Consider the following 20774-nt stretch of genomic DNA (forward strand, 5'->3'; position numbering starts at 1 on the left):
GTTGCCGACCGTCCCGTTGTGTTGCAGGAGTCCCCAGACGTCCTCCCTCTTGTCCCCACGACTGAGGCCCAGGAACAAAAGGATCTTTAGAGCCACACAGGAACAGAAGCCAGCTGGAACCATTTCTTCTAACCAAAGGTACTCTACAGTCTAAGAGATCTTACCTCTTGTAGCCTCACTTATTCTCAGTTGAGCCTGGTCTTGGTTGCTCCTGTAGAGTTGCTTGCATCTTCTACACCTCACAAGCCTCCCAGCTTGTGGCCCTACATTGATTCTACTTTTTCTACAAAGACTTCTAAAATATTGTGCAATACTTTTACTGACCTGCAAGAAGTGCTTAAGCTCACCTAGATTTTTGCCCAATTGACATTGGCCTGGCTCCCTGAATGACTCTTCTCTCCTCAGATTGTGTGTTTTACCTTCCTTCAAGGAAAGGGTTAACTTACTTTGCATTGGAGGGTTCAGAAGTACTTTGCTGCTTCAGAATATTTGTGTGATTGCTTGTCTTATTCTGAAACCTCTTTTCTTAGACACCAACTTCAGTATTGCTCTAAATGTAGCAGTGATATATTAATGTCCACCGTGCCCTAAATATTTAAGTCACCTGAGGGTGTAGGAAGTGTCTTTGTGCCATCCCAAATGGGTTCTTGCTGATTTAGAGAAACTAAGAATGTGTATTTTGGAGTGTATTTGTGTGTTACTATTATATTGCCCCATCTGAAGAAGGCTTACTCAAAATGACTGTTAAATAAATTAATAATTGTTTAATGAAGTAACCTTGAGTGTAGGAGTCTATTTGGATACTTGTCACTGTGAATCTCTGTGTAACCACCTTACTGCTCACATTGACCTCTCTTGAGATAAGCATGGCTGCTCAGCCACACTACCAACCGGTGTAGTACAGACGTATACCAAAGGTTGGGTTCCTATTGCCAAGAGGTGAAGGTTGTTGTAGTGCACCCAAAGGGTACTGCTCCAAATCTTTGCCTAACATGGTTCTTCATGGGTCGGGCTGATCACAGGGCACAGGCGGTTCAGTATTCTTAAAGCAGCAGTGGCAACAATCATACACGAGTTGGAAAGGAAACCAGATTTCAAATCCAATGCAAAGTACCCCTAGGCACCTCACACTCACTTTGCACTACATTTAGCCTTTAATTGTAAGGCAAATTGTATTTGTTTAGCCAATCTAGGTGCATTTTCCCACTGTTGTGATTTTTGAATCTGTGTGCATGTTTCCCACTACTGTTTTGAATCTTGGTGTATTTATTCCACTACTGTGTATTTTGAATCTAGGTGTATTTATCCCAGGTGCATGTTTCCCACTACTGCGTATTTGAATCTAGGTGCACTTTTCACACTACTGTGATTTTAAAAAATCTGGATGCATTGTTCGCAGTACTTCGAGTTTTGAATCAAGATGCATTTCCACTACATTGAATGTGCGAATTTAGGTGTATCCTCCCACCAGAATATCCAGTGTAAGATCTGAATCTAGGTGCATTCACATTGTTCACACGGACTGTTGCTGCATTTTAGGCCCTGCCCACCTTTTGAATCTGGGTGTTCTCAAGCATTGTTCATATTGCGACTGTCGATGTATTTAGACCCCGTTCTTTTCTTGGATCTAGGTGTTTCTTCAAACATTGTTCACCTTGTGACTGTAGCTGCGTTTGGGCCCTGTTCATCTCTTGGATCTAGGGGTTTCTTCAGGCATAGATCTGAAGGCAGACTTGCTTCCACGCCTAGAAGACAGTATAAGTTAGCCGGTCTGTTTTGCGCTTTGAGGGTCTTTAGAGCCTAGAATGGCATATTAAGGTAGCCTGTCTTCGTCCCATAGATGACCGGGCCACACAGTGTGATCAAAGATAAGTTCCATCTGAGCTTAAGGTATGTATAAACGCACCACTACGGTCCCACAGGGCTTTCCGACTACAAAGCGCCTTGAGGCCATACAAATGGGATACAGCACTATATAAATGACAACTGCACAATATAAAGTGCTTGAGGCTACCTATTATGTACATAGTTAACTGTGGTTAGTGTATACTCACTTTGATTTTGCTCTGCATTTGTTTTAGCCTAATAGTGTATTTTCCTCATCTACTTGACAGTCTGTTTAGCACCTACATACCAAACCCCTGAGGGTTTACTGCTCAGCCTACAATGCCCAGAGAATGCTTCATTAGACCAAGTGTGCAAAACCATTGCTCGTCCGCTAGTTTGACCTCCTCCAGAACGACACACCAGTGTTATTTTGACTATCCCTCCTTAAAACGCACACCAGATTTGCGTCCATGACTAAGCATTCAATTACATAACGGGTCAGTAAGCTAGCCAATAAAAAAAAAAAAAAAAGGATCGGGCCACTCGTACTGTTTGAAACTTTTGATCTCGCAGCAATGAGTCGCTGAGGCTCTAATGAGGAACTCTCCTATCGCTTTATAGACCTCGTCCAAGCATAAGGGCCTTTAACTCGGTAGGAGGGCCCATAACAGTATGACCCTAGGCCGAGGTCTATAAAGCCCTAACCCATGGCCCAAAACAAAAACATTTTTATATAAAAATATATATTTTTTAAATTATGTTTTTGGGAGGGAACGTGAATATTCCATTTGGAATATTAAAGTATACAAAAAAAGAAAAATTACATGACAAAAATGTCATGCTATATTACATATTATATTATATTAGAATACATTTTTCTAGTCATTCATTTAAATTAACAAACGAAAAAAGGACAGTATTTGTAGGAAAATGTCATTTTGAATGAGGCCATTAGAGTGGGGTGAACCACTGTTAGTGCTCGACTTTCCAAGCTAAAAAAAAAAAAGCAAAGGCCAAATTTGCAGGCTATAAAAAAACTCTGAGCCCATACTAGTATAGCCCACAAATTGACCAATGGGGAAGGGTCATTCACCCGCCCAGTGTTCTAATTTGGCTTATAGATGCAAGACAGCAGCTTGAAACTCCATACAAGTTTTCTGCAGTCATTGTTTGGACTTGGAGACGAGCACCAATGCTCAGGTTGGACATCCATCTCATCCAAAATCCTTTTTGGATAAAGGATCCTCCAGTTAACAAAGTCCAGGTTTCAGGTTGTGAATCGGGGGACTATCATTTTATTGACACTCACTGTATCAGTAGTTCTTCTATGATGGTAGTATCCAGTCATAATGACCACAACCAAATGTTCCTATTCATTTGTTTGTTTTAGTGTATGCTGTACATGTTCCCTTTCTGCCACTTTGCCGTACTGAGAGTTAATACATCTCGGGCACACAGATCTTCGAATGGTGGTATTTGACTTTTCTATAGCCGATTGGGATAAGTCCAGTTGTTCTTTGGAGGGTGGGGATGATTTGTATATAGGGGTGTATGAGGAATTGAATTGGCACGCAAACTGAGTGCAACTTTCTCCCTCCATTCCATACAGTGTTGGACAGTGAAAAGTCCTCTGGCAGAACTCTATTTAGATGAAAATAAATACCACTTTTAAAGGGCTCTGTTTTAAAATAATTGTCTCTAGTCTGAGAATTTGAAAAAGAAAACCTTTTGATTTATTCATTTTGTTTCTGGTATTGAGCCTTGTAGTGGTAAATTATTTGAAGCTTATGAAACGGCACAGTTTGAGGGGTTGCTGGACAATATCGACATCCAAGTAATTTTTACATTTCCTCTTGCCATACAATGTGGACATATGCATACCTGCTATATCTAGATCATTTATTTTTTGTGTGCAGTAAATGTCAATTTGTAATTATTTTTTTCCATTAGATCTGTGTCTAAAATGGCGGACACTACCCTTTCAGCTGAGTTCAGTGGAGAAAGATTACCCAGACACCTGGGTGTGTTCTTTGAACCCCGACCCTGAGCAGGACAGGTATTAGTCTATACATTTTGGAGATGTCGGTTATGCGCAAATTGTTTGCTGGTTTGGTCCCAAATCCATATTTCTATATTCCTGATTACTTTTGTCTTGATCATCTGCAAAACAGTCAATTGGGCATCCCAAACCCTTCTTTCTGCAGCCTTAACCAGTCCTTTATATACTGAATACATGCTCAGAGCCCTTACTGTATGATTGGGCTGTTCTAATCGCTTGTTTGTACGTGATTCATAATTGAATCCCTCATGCAGCGTTGATGACTCAATTATGTACCCTCAGTAACACATTTTTGAAACTAAATCCTTCTTATATTCAGCTGCGATTGCTTCCTTGCACCACTCGAACACTGTCCATACTCTTAATTACTTGTACACCCTGTCCACTTTGATAGTAGTTAAATTAACCAAACATCTTTGAATGTTCTCCAGTTGTCCAAGCCTAATCACCCATTCTCCCATTCCAGCTCAATGGTGTGTCTAATACCTGAGCCCTCACAAAAATGTTTTTATTTGGCTAGATTAGTAATCCGTCCCATGTACCAATGCTGCACTATATCAGTCTACCTCTTCCAGTGCTGCCATGATCTGTTTAAATACACTTTGAGGAATGTATCATGTTTCATGTTTTTGTATGCAGATGTGAGGCAGTGGAACAAAAGCAGAAGGTTCCCTGTGGTGTCTTAAAAAAGGACATTATATCACCAGAGGAGAAAAAAAAGCAGCTGAGTGAAAAGATTAGACAACAGCAAGATAAACTGGAATCCCTACAGGTGGGTCAGTGATATGTGCTAATGTAGACCATTTTCTTAGTGCATGAATCTGTTTTAGATTCACATGATATGAATAGTCAACACTTGAAGTTTCGAACAAGGCGTCAGCATGAGCGTGCCAGTATTATGATCTTTCTAGCATGTGTATGCAATTCCCACAAGTCTGCACCAGCATTCCTCAACATAGTTTCTTTCACAATGGAATTTTGGAAAAGAAAATCTTAGAATGAAGACAGCCATAGCACAGATGCCTGCTGGCTTGTAGACTTTTTCTGGATATGGGCTTGCAAAGTACAATAGAATGAATGTATTACTTTTTATTCCTTTTTGCTATTGCTGTGAACCTTTCCTGACATTTGGACAAAAGTGAAGCCTTTTTGCTTCACTTAGCCAGCTAAGCTCATCTGATTTTGGGGTCACTACTCAGCCTCTATGGCTATTGTTAAAATGGATTTATCAAATCTGGCCTCGTGGACAGATTTTAGGAGGCCACCCTAATTATAGTGAACAGGGAATCTGAGAGGTTAGCCAAAAACCCAATGAAGGTAGCAATGGAGAACAGTCGAGGCTATTCTCAGGAGCCTGTGATTGCGTTCAGGGACCCTCTAGTCCACAAAGTGTAGCACACAATAATTCAGTTTAGACAGGCAATTATAAAAATAGTTATTTATTCTAGGCCTTCTATACACACTGAAAAATGGAACTTAAAAAATAGTATTATCACACCACACAATACTCTATAACAGTAAATGTACTTTTGTATTTTGGGAGTTACTACCCGAGTTCGACGACCAAAAGGCAGCGGGATGGAAGGTTAGGGAGAGAATAACATGGATTCTGGTTATTATCCGTTAACATAGAAAAATACAACCAGATTAAAACATGACGATTATACATAGACCTTCATATTATAACATTGTAACAAAAAAGTGAAGAAGCAGCAGTTAAATTACATTTAGGTTCATATTTGTACCATTTGTTTGTTATGTCTATATGGTTGTGATGCAATTAACCACAAATTAAATACAATTTGTCAATAAAACATTTTTTTAAAAAGGGACCAAGAGAAGCCCACCTCAGGAAATGGTAGGAAGAAGACTGGGAAGAATATTTAGTAATCAGTTTGAGGAAATGTCTGAGAGGAAGATATTGTAAACATAGGACCACAGAGCTACGAAGCAGAAGAGTACTTTTGACGAGCTACAAAATTTGATCTCAAAGACTATCCGAGGAGATTATATCAAGAAATATCTGTATTGCAGAGAAAATGTATAAATGCAGAGACTATCAAAGTAACTGAAGAAACCTGATGAAGACAAGATCTTTCCTTGGTCTATTTAAGTTAGACATAGTGGTAGGCTCACTTTGGATGGAGGACATTTTTACTTTGACTTCCTGACTACTGACGAGCACCTTTTAGTTTCTATGGATGGGTAGGGTATTCCCTCTAGTAGTAGGGAAAGTTAGGCCTTCTAGTTATACATTTTATTACATTATTTGAATCATGCCTTCCGAGTGTCCGTCTCCTGCTTCCGACCGCCACACCACTCTGTCGATCAGTCTTGTCACTTTGAAGACAGCCTTTTTAGTGGCTGTTACATCAGCCTAGCATGTTTAAGTGAGTTACTGGCACTGACGTGTAATGCTCCATTGCGGGAATTATTTTACAAGAAAGTTACTTTGAAGGTAGTGTCAGTGAGGTGTATCATTTTTATGCTTCTACCCCTCTCCTAGTGAGACCCCCAGCACTTTTTGCTGGACTTCTGGAACTTTTTATTTTTATCCTGAATAGTGGAGCCTTTTTCCACTCATGTATTTCTGATGCTTGTTAATCTGCTTAGAATCACATGCTGTGCATATAGTCCAACATCTAGTGGTAACCGCCGAGTATTGCATCGTATTTTCGAGGATCGAAAGGGGACGTCGGCATAGGCGTGTCTGTAACACTATCCCTTTCGTGACGTTTAGTGTACCCAGAAATCCTCACGCGTCGAGGTCCCTCAGATTGTTTTTTCCCACCCAGCTAGCTGGTCGCCTTATGCTGAGCTCTACCTAATATTGCAAATTTGTAAAAATCCTGACCTTTGGTCATTTATACAACATTCGTCCCCTCTTTGACGATTAATGAACCGCCGCCGAAGACCGAACAGACTTCGGCGGCTGGCGTTCTGCTTGACGCAGTGGACTGCGTGGCTCGGCTTTATGGCCGGCCTACACAGTATGGGAGAGTGCGTTCTGGTGGTTCCTTTCTTTTAAGAATGCCTTTCCTTCTCCCCTCTCTTTGCCCCTTTGGTATTGTCGTCGCTTCTGTTTCCCTGCGCTATGGACAGGACTCCCTTTACATTTTGCCCTTCCTGTAAGGGAAAATGTCCCTGGGAAGACAAGCACCCTCGGTGCAATAAGTGTCTCCCCCTCAATCACAGTGAGGCGTCCTGTCGGCACTGTATGCTCCTAAGGCCTAAAACCATGAAGGAGCGTTGTGAAAAAATGTGGGCGGCCTATGCAATGTCGCAGGCCGAGGGTAGCTGCCCCGCCGCCATAGCTCCGACCATGGCTCCGACCCAGATGCCATTGACATGACAACGGAGCAGACTCGCTCTGAGACGTCCGTCCCCGGCCCCGATGGGCACGACACAAGTCCTGCTATGGGGAGGTTACACCCCGGCAACGGGAGCGCACCCACATCACATGGGACTAAATACACAACCCCCGGTACTGTCGCGGCCTACCAGTTGAAACGGTACAAGTCGCCAATGGGTGCAGCGCGTTCCTCGACGACACCCGCCGATTCGCAGGATCGGCAGCCATCCCTGCAACCGCGTCAGCAGCGTGTGTCCAGACACTCTGTAACTAAGGGCGCCAGCATGAAATCCCTTAAAGCTCTGGTCGCGCCGAAAGTTTCGACGCAGCCGCCTTCCCACCCTAAACACCTTCCCGTAATGCCAAGCATCAGCGAAAGCAGATATGTCGAAAGACGTATCAGGACGCCCAGAAGGGCGAGATAGGCCCAAAAATACATTGAAGGAGACCCCAGAATGCATGAAAGAGTGACAGGACTTTACAGAGAGTCCCCAGCCTTTGTCCAAGACTCTCAGTGAAAAATCTCAACGTCCTAGGCTACAGGATCCTCTTGAGGAGTCCTTTCCCCCTTCAGACACCTCTCGGTCCTCTAAATGGACTAGGGAGAAATTTGAGGGTTGTGTGAACAGGCTAGATATGTGTAAATTTTTCAGAGAGGTTCACTCCAAAAAGGCCTTGTGAGGAGATCCCTTATGATTTACCCACAATAACTAAATACCAGAGGACCTCAGACCCTCTCCATGAGGAGGTCTTCGCCCTTTCAGACCCTGAAGAGGTTCCTCCTGACCCTTATGCACATGAACCTTATGCAGAAGGGGAGGATCTTTTCGATGATCCTCATGATCACACTCCGGATTGGGGAGATGACCAGCCTGTTGGTGAGTACCAACCATGGCTAGCCCCAACCCTAAGCCAGACCCAGATGCCATTTTCCTCGACTCTCCATTGTCTCCCCCTCTGCATCAGGCCTCTCCTGTGTACGACCAAATGACGAAATGACGTTAAATGCCATTCTTAGGAAGGCGATTGAGCACTTCCAAATAGCCACACAGGAGGCTGTGGTAGACTCAGAGATTTTGTGGAGGACATTTTAAAAGGTAAGCCTCCGGCTAGCCAAGCTATTCCCCTTCTCAATTCCATCAAGAGGTGCATCGCCCCCTCTTTATGGACAGCCTCTCAAACCAGAGCTGTTAATCCCAGAGTGGAGAAACTATTTCGGCCCTCCCCCACCGATCCCCTATATATTAGAAGTCATGCCACACCAGATTTGCTGGTGGTCACGACGATGAGGAAAAGGGCAGGGGTCCCCTTGTCTACAGGCGAGTCACCACCAGACAAGGAGTGTAAAAATGTATATGCTTTGGGGAAAAAGAATCACTGCTGCAGCTTACTCCACGCGCATAGCCAATAATACCACTCTTTTGGCTAGTTATTCAGATGTTCAGAGGAACCTTCTGCAGGAAGTCGCAGAACCAGTGCGCACCTGCATACTAGCAATCGTGTCAGAGGGCAAACTAGTCAACCAGAACATCCTCAAGAATACCTTGGATACTGCTGAAACAGCTGGTCATTCCCTGGCACAAGGTACCCTTCTAAAGCGCCATGCCTGGTTGAGGAACTCTGGGTTCAAACCCGAGACTCAAGCATCATTGATTATCAAACCTGTGGAAGATTCCAATTTTTTTGGAAAGGCGGTGGACGAGGCACTGGAGACCTCCAAAAAGGAACATGAGACCCTCAAATCTTTGAACCAGCTTACTCAGACCTTTTCAACAAAGAGGGGGAAGTTCTCGACGCTCCCTTCGCAGACAATCCTATCAACGTTCCCCACATAATCAGTATCCCTCAAGGAACTATTCCCTCAAGGAACTATTAGTCTTCGGTACAAGGTTCTAACACCCCAGTACTTACCCTCCCAGAGGACAAAGTTGGGGAAAGGGAAGAGGTCGTAATGCCACCCCTAGAGGCTCCCCGGCTTCTGGTCAAAAATGACTCTTGAGTCCGGGTGCCCTCCCTCCCCGGTCAGGAGACGCTTAACATCATTCCTGCATGCATTGGAGGGCGGGGGGAGGGTCACATCGGACCAATGGGTGCTCAAGACAGTCACCCACAGATACTGTATACAGTTCAGCCGGCCACCTCCGTACAGACATCCGAGATCCAGGCCCCTGACACCAGAACACCTCAAGATCCTGTTACAAGAGGTCAAGATCCTGCAGGAAAAGGGCACTATCGAAATCATCCCTGCTCTACAGGTAAACGAGGGTAAATATTTAGTGTACTTCCTTGTACCCAAAAAGGATCGAACCATGCGCCCTGTTCTAGACTTGCGCCCAGCGAACAAGTTTGTCAAACCCCAAAAGTTTCATGAAGGGGATTACATGGCAACATTGGACAGAAAGATGCATACTTTCATATTTCAATGTTGCCAGCACAAAGAAGGTACCTAAGGGTCATGATAGAGGGCAAGCACTATCAATTCAAAGTCCTTCCCTTCGCATTGCCTCAGCCCCAAGGTATTTATAAAGGTATTGGCAGTGGCAGCGGCTCACCTGTGCAAGCAATCCATCCCAGTGTATCCTTACCTCGACGACAGGCTCATACCAGGGGACTGCTATGAAACATGCCTAGCAAATACTCGACGGTCAACCTTTTATTCAGTTTGGGATTCTCCATAAACAAGAAGAAATTCAGCCTCTACCCCAATTAAGTCAAGCAGTTTCTAGGGGCTCTTATTCGGACAGAAGACGGGCTCGGCTTCCCGTCCAAAGAGAGGGTGCAAAACATGCTGTTTCAAATCCCTCAGTATGTAGCTGGTCGCGTAGTCACGGTACGCAAGGCCATGCGACTGTTGGGTATGATGGTGTCCTGCATTTACTTGGTTCAACACGCGCGTTTGCGCATGCGCCCCATGCAAGAGTGGCTAAACAGCCAGTGGTGTCAGTCCAGCGGACTATGGGACGATCTAGTGGTTGTCTGGGTAGCCCTTGTTCTCTCTGATGTGGTGGTCAAGGGAAAACCTCTTCAAGGGGAACACCTTCACCACCCCTGCAGTAGAAGCCACTCTCACGACGGACGCATCCCTCGGGGTGGGGGGCTCACCTTCTTCAACAGACAGCGCACAGGGTTTGGCCCCCAGCGCTAGCTTCCAACCACATAAACCTGTTGGAGCTACTAGCGGTGTTCAAAGCACTGAAAGCCTTTCAGACGCAGCTACAGGGAAAGACAGTACTCGTCCTCATGGATAGCACCACAGCCATGTACTACCTGAACAAGAAGGGGTGCACTCATTCTCCAGGGCTGTCCAAACTACCTCAGAACATTTGGAAGTTGGCTCTCAAACACAAGATGTTTCTATTGTCTCAACACGTTCCAGGGGAACTTGATCTTCTGGCAGACATGCTCCGTCGAGACTTCCCACTGCCCTTCGAGTACGAATGGCGACTACACGAAGACGTAGTCTCCCAACTTTTTCGCAGAATAGGGTTTCCCAGAGATCGACTTGTTCGATACTCTGGAGAACTCACAATACCCAAATTACGCCTCCAGGTACCCTCAGAAGCAATCCAAGGGGAACGGTCTCTGGATAACATGGTCAGGGAGATTTGTTCATGCTTCCCCCCCCCCCAACTCGCCTACTCAACAAGATTGAGCACAAGATGCACCAGGAACCAGTTATCATGATTTTGGTTGCCCCATTATGGGCACGCCAACCCTGGTTCTCCCATCTGATGGAAATGTCTCTTTCCTACGATGAATCTGCCTTGCCCTTACAACATGTTGTCTCACGACAGGGGGGAAACGCTCCATCCATGCCCGCAAACTCTCAATTTAGCGGCCTGACTCCCGGAATCGTAGAGTTTGGACATCTCCAGCTTCCTCAGAGATGCATGGATATACTCAGAGAAGCAAGGAAACCTAACACCAGACATTGCTACTCCAATAAATGGAAACACTTTGTCATATGGTGTAATACCAAGGACATCAATCCCATTGAATGTTCCCCTACACATATTGTGTTATACCTGACTCACCTGCTGGACTCAGGTCTTGTATTCAATTCCCTGAAGGTTTACTTAGCTGCACTTTCAGCCGACACTACGTCCCAGCAGAAAGTGTCTTGGTGGAAGATCCCAGTAATCAAAGCTTTTATGGAAGGGGTTAAGAGAATGTATCCTCCAATTTCCAACCTGGCTCCCGGATGGGAACTAAATGTGGTGTGAACCAGACTTATGGGGTCTCCCTTTGAACTGATGCACACAGCAAGCCTAAAGACCTAAAAGCACTCACTTACAAGACAGCCTTCCTAGTGACAGTCACTTCCATACGAAGAGTTGGTGAACTACAGGCCCTTTCTATTCTAGACCCTTTTGTGACAATTCGGAGATAAGATAGTACTGCGCACTCACCCAAGGTTTGGGCCTAAATTCATTTAAAAGTTCTATAGAACTGCCAACATTCTTCCAGAACCCTACCAACGTGGCAGAAAGAAGCCTACATACACTTGATGGGCACAGGGCAGTCATGTATCTGGAAAGAACTAAACCACTTAGGAAAACAAACCAGTTTTTCGTTTCATTGGCAGCTGGTAGAGAAGGGGATCCTTTCTCTAAGTCAGCCATCTCTGAATGGATTGTCAACTGCATCACACTTTGCTACACTCTTGCCAAGAGAGAACTGTCCTTCAAGCCCAGAGCACACTGTACTTGGGGCACGGGGGCTTCAATAGCATTCATTGTAAATGTTCCTCTCGAGTCCATTTGCAAAGCGGCAACCTGGAGTTCTGTACACACCTTTACAAAACACCATTGCTTCGACACTCACTCTAGGTCTGATTCTCTTTCCGTACTCACTCACGATAGTCAAGGCTCCTTCACGGCAGAAAAAATACAATTGGATGGACCTCGACGCATGAGGATTTCTGGATTCGCTACATGTCACGTTATGGATAGTGTTACAGACACGCCTATGCCGACATCCTCTTTCGATCCCCGAAAGACCAGATGCAATACTCAGCATTACCATTAGATTTCAGACTATATGCACAGCATGTGAATCTAAGCAGATCCAATCATCAGAAATGCTATTATGGTAAGTAATGCATGTCTTATTCTGGCCTTTTGACCTATGTTCTCTGTTTTTATCTTTACTATGGAGTCTACTCTTTTAAGGCATCTGTGTTTCACTTTTGCAGCACAAAGCTCCTTAAGTGCAGTGTTACTGGGAACCCTTTGGGTTCTGCTTTGAGAGTCTTTCTTTATCCTTATTAACTACAGTTCCAAAGGATAGAGGAATACTTTGTATCACTCCTAAAACTCTGTACTATGAGCGATTGGCACACACCACCTTATGCGGAGTGCCAATGGGGATACCTAGTTATCCCTCTTCTCCCTGCTCCTGTGACTTTTTAGTCACATAGACAATTCTTTAGTCATGGCTGGTGGCAGTGGACGTGTTGTACCAATTATTGTGCTATTTTCTACTGCAAACTGTATTCAGTCTTGGTGTGCGCAATAGGGTCACCTGTGTTCTAATATGGTGGCTCCTTTCTTTCGTCACCATTTCTAGCATGGTTGTCCTTTGTTAGCCATTGGGGGGGTGGGTGGGTGGGTGGGTGGGTGGGTGGGTGGGTGGGGGGGGGGGGGGGGGGGGGGGGGTGGGGTGTGTGTGTGTGTGTGTGTGTGTGTGTGTGTGTGTGTGTGTGTGTGTGTGTGTGTGTGTGTGTGTGTGTGTGTGTGTGTGTGTGTGTGTGTGTGTGTGTGTGTGTGTGTGTGTGTGTGTGTGTGTGTGTGTGTGTGTGTGTGTGTGTGTGTGTGTGTGTGTGTGTGTGTGTGTGTGTGTGTGTGTGTGTGTGTGTGTGTGTGTGTGTGTGTGTGTGTGTGTGTGTGTGTGTGTGTGTGTGTGTGTGTGTGTGTGTGTGTGTGTGTGTGTGTGTGTCACACCTAGGCTCAACTGTGCCTGGGCAGGTTATTCACTCTCCTGCCCTTTGAGTGCCTGAATGGAACCAGTGCCCACTGAGGGTCTGGCTGTCCTGATTGGACAGCCACCCGCCCCTTTCTGTAAACTGCTGAGAGAGATTGCAAAGGAGTGTGTGCTGAAACTGAAGAAAAGGCGAGGTTCCTGAGATGAAGTCAAGTCGACCACTGGAAACAGAAGTAACCGGAGAAGCTTGCAGACCCTTTGCATCAATGTGAAGCGACCGCTGCTGTCCTGACCATGTTTTGTATGCGACAGAGGAGCTCTGAAGAGGACATCTTCCCTTTGGCTGGTGGGACCAACCAGCCCTGAGACAAACTACAAACTGAGCCATCTCCCGAGGTCCTGTGCCCTTCCAGAGCTGCAGACCAGGAACACCAGGAGACCTCCAACCCATTTGCAATGCAACGTCTTTGAGAGGTTGAATCCTTCCAAGTCTTTGCTGAGCTCCAGGTGAACCGCCAGAGACATGATCCGATTCAACCCAGTCCCCTCACCAGAGTGCAGGAATCGAAGATGATCAACCGGGCAAACGCTGTCCTTTGTTGGTGCTGAGAAAAAGGCGCCAAAACCACAGACTGACCAGAGAAGAACAAATTCATGCCAAGGGCCCTGTTAGGGAGAATCCTCAGAAATGTGCTAATTGCCTTCTACCTCAGAGACCCCCAGCACTTTTGCTGGACTTTAGGACTTCTAATTTATTTTCATCCTGGAGAGAGTGAGATCTTTGTCCCACTCTCTCATGTATATTTCTTTGATTGGAACACTGTTTCTTTTGGTTTTGGAGGCTGACAAACTTCATAGGCATCATCTTTTTACATTGTGATACCCAGCACCTTCAGTGCAGTGGCACAGGGAAGTATTTTAGATTTCCCAAAGTTTTAAATACCTTCTCTTGGTTAAACTAGTGTTTCCAAGAGCAATAAAGCGAAATTGACTTTGCTTACCTTTTGTAACTTTGTAGACCCAACACACACTATATTCCATAGAGTGCTGGATGGTCTACTTAGTATCCCCTTTGTCTACTTTCTCATGTAACATTTTTATGTTACCCTTTCTACATTTAATGGCTGGTGGCAGTAGTTTACTTTTTCCTACCATTGTGTGTTTTTAGCACGTGCTCCGTTCGCAGCTGCAGTATAGCACCCATGGGTGCCCATTTAGTCAAAATGGCCCTGGTCGTCTTTTTTCGCCATTTTCTGTCGGAAAGGTCCTACTTGAGATTTACTCTGGAAACTTGAAGGTCTTGCATATAACTGAGGCAAAGTTTCAAAAACAACTTTTAATGCTCCCGAAGAGCACACCTTCTGCTTGTCTCCGTTTGGAATTGGATGTCTTACCAGTTAGCGATTTTATCTCACTGAAACCGACACTGTATTGGCTCTGGTTGTGGCATACAAAGGTTTTGGAACTCCATAAGGAAGCACTGAGGGAAATGATTGCATGGGATGGGGAGAATAGACTTAAATGGGTCTCCCATGTGAGGGATACTCTCTCTCTGTTTTGTGTGAAGTTAACATGTGGGAGTCTCCCCACATCCCCCAATTGCTAAAGCTCATTCAAGCACTAGAATAAAACAAATGCTGCGGGGGACATCAACGATACTTTAGTTGGAGCAGCTTGTAGGCTACATGTAGGTAGAGAATATCTGTTGCATAAGACAGTACCCGCCTTTGAAGTCTACTTAGATGAGATTACCCCACTGTTTGACAGGGCATTTTAACTTCGGTTTAGAATGTGGATTTACCCCTAGCATCTTTACGCTGCGGCTTTGGCAAAGATGAACAATGTTTGTTGTGTGGGGCAACTGAAGAGTCTGTTGGCCACTTTCTTTTAATTTGTCCAAAATGTGCAAAATTTCGTTCCATGTATCTTTTGCCTATTTTTATTGTTGAGAGGACTCGCTTGACAAGCCAAGCATTGGCCCTTTGTAAAGAATCTGCATGTTCCAAAGTGGTAATAAACCTGATTGCAGTCTAGAACATGTTTACAATTATTTTAAGATGATACTGAGCTCAAACAGGTTAACATTTTAATGTATTTATATTTGTGTATATTGTTCGTTTTTCATTGTAATATAAAATGTTCCTATTGTATTCTTTGAATGTGTATGCTTTGATGTGACTGTGTCAAATATAAAGCAATATTGATTGACATATGTCGATAAGACTCTAGTCCCTGGTACATGTATGCCTCCGGGCCACACTGGTAGCACCTAACAAGTAAAGTAGATATAATGAGTTGGAAACATTATCTGCATTTGCTTAGAAACATCAAGCCTTTCTCCCAGAGAATGCTTTTGTTGTGGTCGTAGTAGGGTGGTAGGAATTCAGGATTGACGTGGTGGTTCTTTGCTAGTTACTCTTGGGAATTATATCTTGGCTTAACCAGGAGCCATTATGCATTTTGCTGTCTGAATCCTGTTGAAATTGGTCCCACATCATGCAAATTATGAAAAACATTGATTCCTTTGGAGTCTTGTCACATTTCGGAGTAGCCGGTTTAACATTCATTCCTATGAAGTTCTTTGAGGAGGTGGGAGAATTTAAGACTGCAGTCTCCAAGCGATTTGAGAAATCTGAGATCTTGATCGCATTCATTTTCAGTCTGGAACAAGTTGCCTGTGGGTGTTTGTTTGGTCCGTGACATGACAATCATTTGTTACAGATTTAAAACATACCTTTTGAAAATATGAAGTCTATGAAAGGTTATCTTTTTAGATGTAAGACTTCACGTGTTAAAATTGTCCTTTTATGCTTTTGAACGCATTCTTTCCATGAACATGATCATTTTGTAAAACACACCAGTGTTTCAGGATAATAGGGAGTTTTCCTAAAGTCCTACTGGTATTAAGACTTTAGTAAGCTATCCCAGTGGTTTGTAGATCTCCAACTATTAGTATCTGTCTGTACTAACTCAGGACTTTGGTAGAGTACCAGAGCATTCAGGCTTATTTTAAGAGGAAGATGTGAGCTGTAGGTAAGTACATTGAACCTTAGTTAGACATGCACACCAAAGAAACTGTTACACTTATAATTTATATACAATTATATATTTATTATATATAGAACAGAATCACTTTAAATAATTTAGACGTTTACAATAGAACACTTCGGAATACTTGAGAATACACTTTAAAACACTTTCACTTTTGTGTTTGTTCGCGGTTACATTTGTAGCAACGTTAGAAAGGGAAAAGCCAATGTTATCATATTATCAGTTATTCCGCTCACCTGTGTTTTCTAACAGTTTAAACGGTAATACATTTGCTCTGCAAACACATATCGTAAAGTTACTTTAAGGGAGGAGCATGGTTAGTGTAACATTCACATGGTTCGAGGTTCTAGAGAGGGTTTCTTCGCACAGCAAGTTTTTAAGTCCGAAAACGCAACCCTACCTAAAGGATGTTGGGAGAGGGCTCAAAATCTTGACAAGCGGCAGAATACAAAGAGTTCCAGAGGATTTCTTCCAGTCTCTAGTGTTATAGAAATAGCAAGTTAACAACTAACAAGGGAGACCTGTCAATAGACTTGATGAAGGGACACAAGCAGCGGCTTGAGTTGCAAGTAAGAGGGGGGTGTCCCTGGACACCTCTAGGTGCACTTCAAGGCTCTGGAGTGACTTCTTAGAATCGGGTAAGCAATACCTTTTCCCCCACAGTACCTTATGTTAGAAGCAAATGCTTGTGCTGGATGCTGCGTAATGTTGCAGCTCTATACCCGACCTCCGGATTCCGTGGTCTGATGACTCCAGGCAGGACAACGGACGGGATCTCTCAGCAGCAGTCTCGAGGGAGGACCTGTGGCACGACTTCAGCAACTTCTCGGTTCACTGTGCGGTTTTGGCGCCTTTTCTGTAGCACCAACAAAGGACACGATCACCTGGTCAATCTTCTTTGCTTCCTGCAGTCCCGCACTCTGGTGAGGGGGGGTCTGGGCGAGTTGGATCGGATCTCTGGAGTGTCCTTACGGTTTCGGCAAACATTTGAACTAATTTGGCCTTTCCACAACGATGCCCTCGAAATGGGCAGCAGGTCTCCTGGTGTTGGGGTTCCACAGCTCTGGAAACTCCTAGGACCTGGGGAGATGGCTCAATTGAAAGTTTGTCTTGGGACTGGATGTTCCCACCAGCCAAAGCGAAGGAGTCATCTTCGGAGCTGCTTTGTAGCATAGAAAACAGGGTCAGGACAGCAGTCGTCGCTTCAGTGTTGCAAAGGGTCTGCAGGCGTCTTTGGTCGTCTTCTTCGGTTACTTCAGCCTCCAGTGGTCGACTTCCTTTTCACTCCAGAAGCCTCACCTTTTATACAGTTCCAGCACACACTCCTCTGGAATCTCTCTCAGCATTTTACAAAAAGGGGCGTTTGGCTGCCCAATCGGGGCAACCAGACACCCTGTGGGAGCTGGTCCTATTCAGGCACTCTCGCAGACAAAGGACAGGGGGTGGAAGACTCCTGCCCCACTTCCTGCCTGCCAGACACTCTGGAGCCTAGGCGGGGATACCCAAGGGTACCCACCAAAGGCAAATGCACACACTGATCTGGTGTAGAATGGCAGAAGAAAGGCTAACAAAGGACAACCATGCTAGTATTGGCGAAAAAGAAGGAAGGCTCCAAGTTGGTACTTGGGTGCCCCTATTGTGCACTACCAGGGCTATGGACATAGCTTGCAATATAAAAATGACACAATATATGATATGGAATTTATAACGCGCCTATACACAAGTGCTTCAAGGCGCGACAAGGAAAGGGAGGGGAAACGGAGGGAGGACAAAAACAACAATCTTACTAAGCCTAGTGGCATTCAGATCACGCAAGTGCAGGATTGACGAGTGCAGGACAAGGAATCTGGAAACAAGTAGTGCAGCCAACAGGTGGCAAGTGCAAGTGTTAGAATTGCAGACAACAAGTGTCTAATAAGTGCAGGAGAGGGGACTGTAGGGTTGCAGATACAGACCACAAGTGCAGGGGGTGCCAAGAGGTAGTGCGGGCTTGCAGCTGGACAAACTGGGACCTGGTCCCGAATTCAGAGGGTTGCAAGGTGACCAGTGCATGAATCAGACAGGAGATCATCGGAGGAGAGGAAGGCAGAAGCAAAGAGGTGCTTCTGTAACCGGAGATGGTTCTTCAGTTTCGGAGAGGCAGGGAGGCTGTTCCTGAGGGAGGCACCAGCCGAAGAAAAAGATCTGTCCCCAACTTGTTGCTTGGAGAAGCAACTGACCCTCAAGGAGTTGGAGGAACAAAGAGCTTGAGTAGGAAGATATTTCAGTAAAGAGAGTTGGAGGTATTCCGGTCCCAGGCCCCAGAAAGCATTGTGAATAATGCAGTGTGTCTTGAACTTGATCCCTGCTGCCACTGGGAGCCAATGAAGAGATTTCAGTGCTGGAGATATACGGTCCCTGGGCTTAAGGCCAAGGACACGTCTTGCAGTCCTGTTCTGGATGAGTTGTAGAGGACGGAGAGTAGGGGCCGGTAGATTTAGAAAGAGGCTGTTACAATAGTCCAGCCTAGAGAGAACCAGAGCTCTGGAGACAGTGAGCTTCTGGGGGAAAGTGAGGAAAGGAAGAATACCTCTCAGGAGGTGGAGCTGGTAGATTGACTTCTTAACTATGTCAGAGATGTGAGGAGAGAGGGAGAGTCTGGAGTCGAAGATGACCCCAAGTTTCTTAGCCTCACAGGTAGGAGATGGAGGAGGGCCTAGAGTGGGCAACAAGAGAGTGACGGGAAAGGAAGAACACGTAGAACACGTCCACTGCCACCAGCCATAGATAAAGTCATAGGAGTAGAGAGAAAGGTATCCCTTTGGCACTCCACTGAAGGTGGTGTGTGCCAATCTCTTGGACTATAGAGTTTTGGGAGATATACTAAAGAACTGTAGTTACTTGAGGATATAGAAAACTAATCTTAAAGGAGGACCCTAAAGGTCTACAGCAACACTGCCCATAAGTGCTGCAGTAGTAAAAACACAGATGCCTTTAAGAGCTATGGAGGAGACAGACTCCATTGTACAGGTAGAATACGAAGAATAGAGTTCCAAAAGGCAGAGCCCACAAGAATGAATGAATGAGTGGAAAAAGGCTCCACTCATTCAGGATTGAAAGAAAAAAGTCCAGAAGTCCAGCAAAAAGTGCTCGGGGTCTCACTAGGAGAGGGGATGAAGCATAAAAATGATAAATCTCCCTAACATGTTCGAGCTGTAGGAAGCAGCTGAATAGTTTTTTTCTGGGAGGGCCTCTCGCACATCAGCTGTGACAGTACAATGGAGTACCTGTCCTTGGAGACACTTCAACCTCCAGATTCTCTGTAGAAAGGATTTCCCGGATTGATCCTTGGCCTCAGCGTGTGGGGCACACAAAACAGTTCAGCTGTTATGCATGTGCCCCCTATAATGCAAGCGAATGGCAGCCACTTCTGTGGGCTGACATTAAAGCTATAGGTTTGCCTTTCCCTTTTATGGAAGTTATTTTGATCTGTGCTTGTATTCTAACTATTCTTGATATTGGTTCATTATTTCAGTGTTCCATTACTATTTTGATAGATGTGCTTGTGTATTTCTTTTACTAAGGTGTGGCAACAAATCTTAAAGCTCAAATTTCACCCATCTACAAACTGTATTATGCTGTGTATTCCACAAGGTTTATGTGAGGCCTTAGCCCAAATGAGACTTGCTTCTTGGAATGTGAACATAGAATCTATTTGCTTTTTTATTTATGTATGATGCATGGTGCTCCAATAGTGGTTCACACTTGAAGCATTGTGAAGTAAGGGTACATGGGGAAAATGTCCTCCTGAAAAATGTCTATTAACAATGTCTTCTGTGGTTATTTAAGATGTGTTATAATGATCATAATCCCAATCATGTGGATTTCTTATGGCTACCTCCTCTTTCTGCACGTCCTTGAATATTTTTGTCACTTTAACCTTTCCCCCTTTGTTCAATATGTTTCTTGGGGTGATGCTTTTCAGAAAGGTGTTTTTTCCAAAGATTGTTTTCACATGATGCCTGGAACAGGAGTGGGTGAGGTTAGTTGCAACACAGATATTGGGGCTTAACATATTGGGAGGCAGATATTGAGGGAAGGTACTGAAGCCCTGGAGGCTTTTATATAGTAGGTATGTATTGATGTCCTGATGCTTGCACTGCTGTAGCAAAATAGATGATGTTCTATATGTGTAATATAAGGCGATAGGGATGCTTTGCCTGCAGGCTCTGACTGGCAGTTTATGTGGTTCTGCCGTTGGTATGCTCAATGGCAGAATCGGTGATGCTACTGACCAACCTGTGATAATGGGATACTAGCCCTCTTGCTGGGTTTGTGATGTTAAGACAGGTTGTGCCGGAATGAAGTCATAAGTTGAGAACCTTGTAACCTTTTATGTCTTTTTTATTGTTTTCGAATCCATGGTATAGAAAACCACATCTGTGCGATCTCAGGCAGATCTGAAGAAGCTTCCGTTGGAAGTGACCACCCGGCCTGCTACAGAGGTCAGTGTATGGACTTTTTTCATTGCTGATTCTTGGGTCGAGCAACCTTTAAATGTTTGCTAAGCGATTCTCAACTGCC

General features: G+C 44.6%; 1 protein-coding gene across 2 annotated transcripts in view; it reads left to right on the forward strand.

Annotated features, from left to right (window-relative positions):
• MORC2 (MORC family CW-type zinc finger 2) overlaps positions 1-20774 on the forward strand; it is a 959542-nt gene that overhangs the window by 625198 nt on the left and 313570 nt on the right. For both annotated transcript variants that reach the window (XM_069619348.1, XM_069619349.1), the window contains exons 17-19: positions 3778-3883; positions 4526-4658; positions 20621-20695. In XM_069619348.1, coding sequence (XP_069475449.1) covers positions 3778-3883; positions 4526-4658; positions 20621-20695 — 314 coding nt within the window. The remainder of the gene's footprint in view (positions 1-3777; positions 3884-4525; positions 4659-20620; positions 20696-20774) is intronic.

The sequence above is a fragment of the Ambystoma mexicanum genome, chromosome 10 (genome assembly GCF_040938575.1).
Source record: "Ambystoma mexicanum isolate Mex_15411 chromosome 10, UKY_AmexF1_1, whole genome shotgun sequence".
NCBI classification, from domain to species: domain Eukaryota; kingdom Metazoa; phylum Chordata; class Amphibia; order Caudata; family Ambystomatidae; genus Ambystoma; species Ambystoma mexicanum.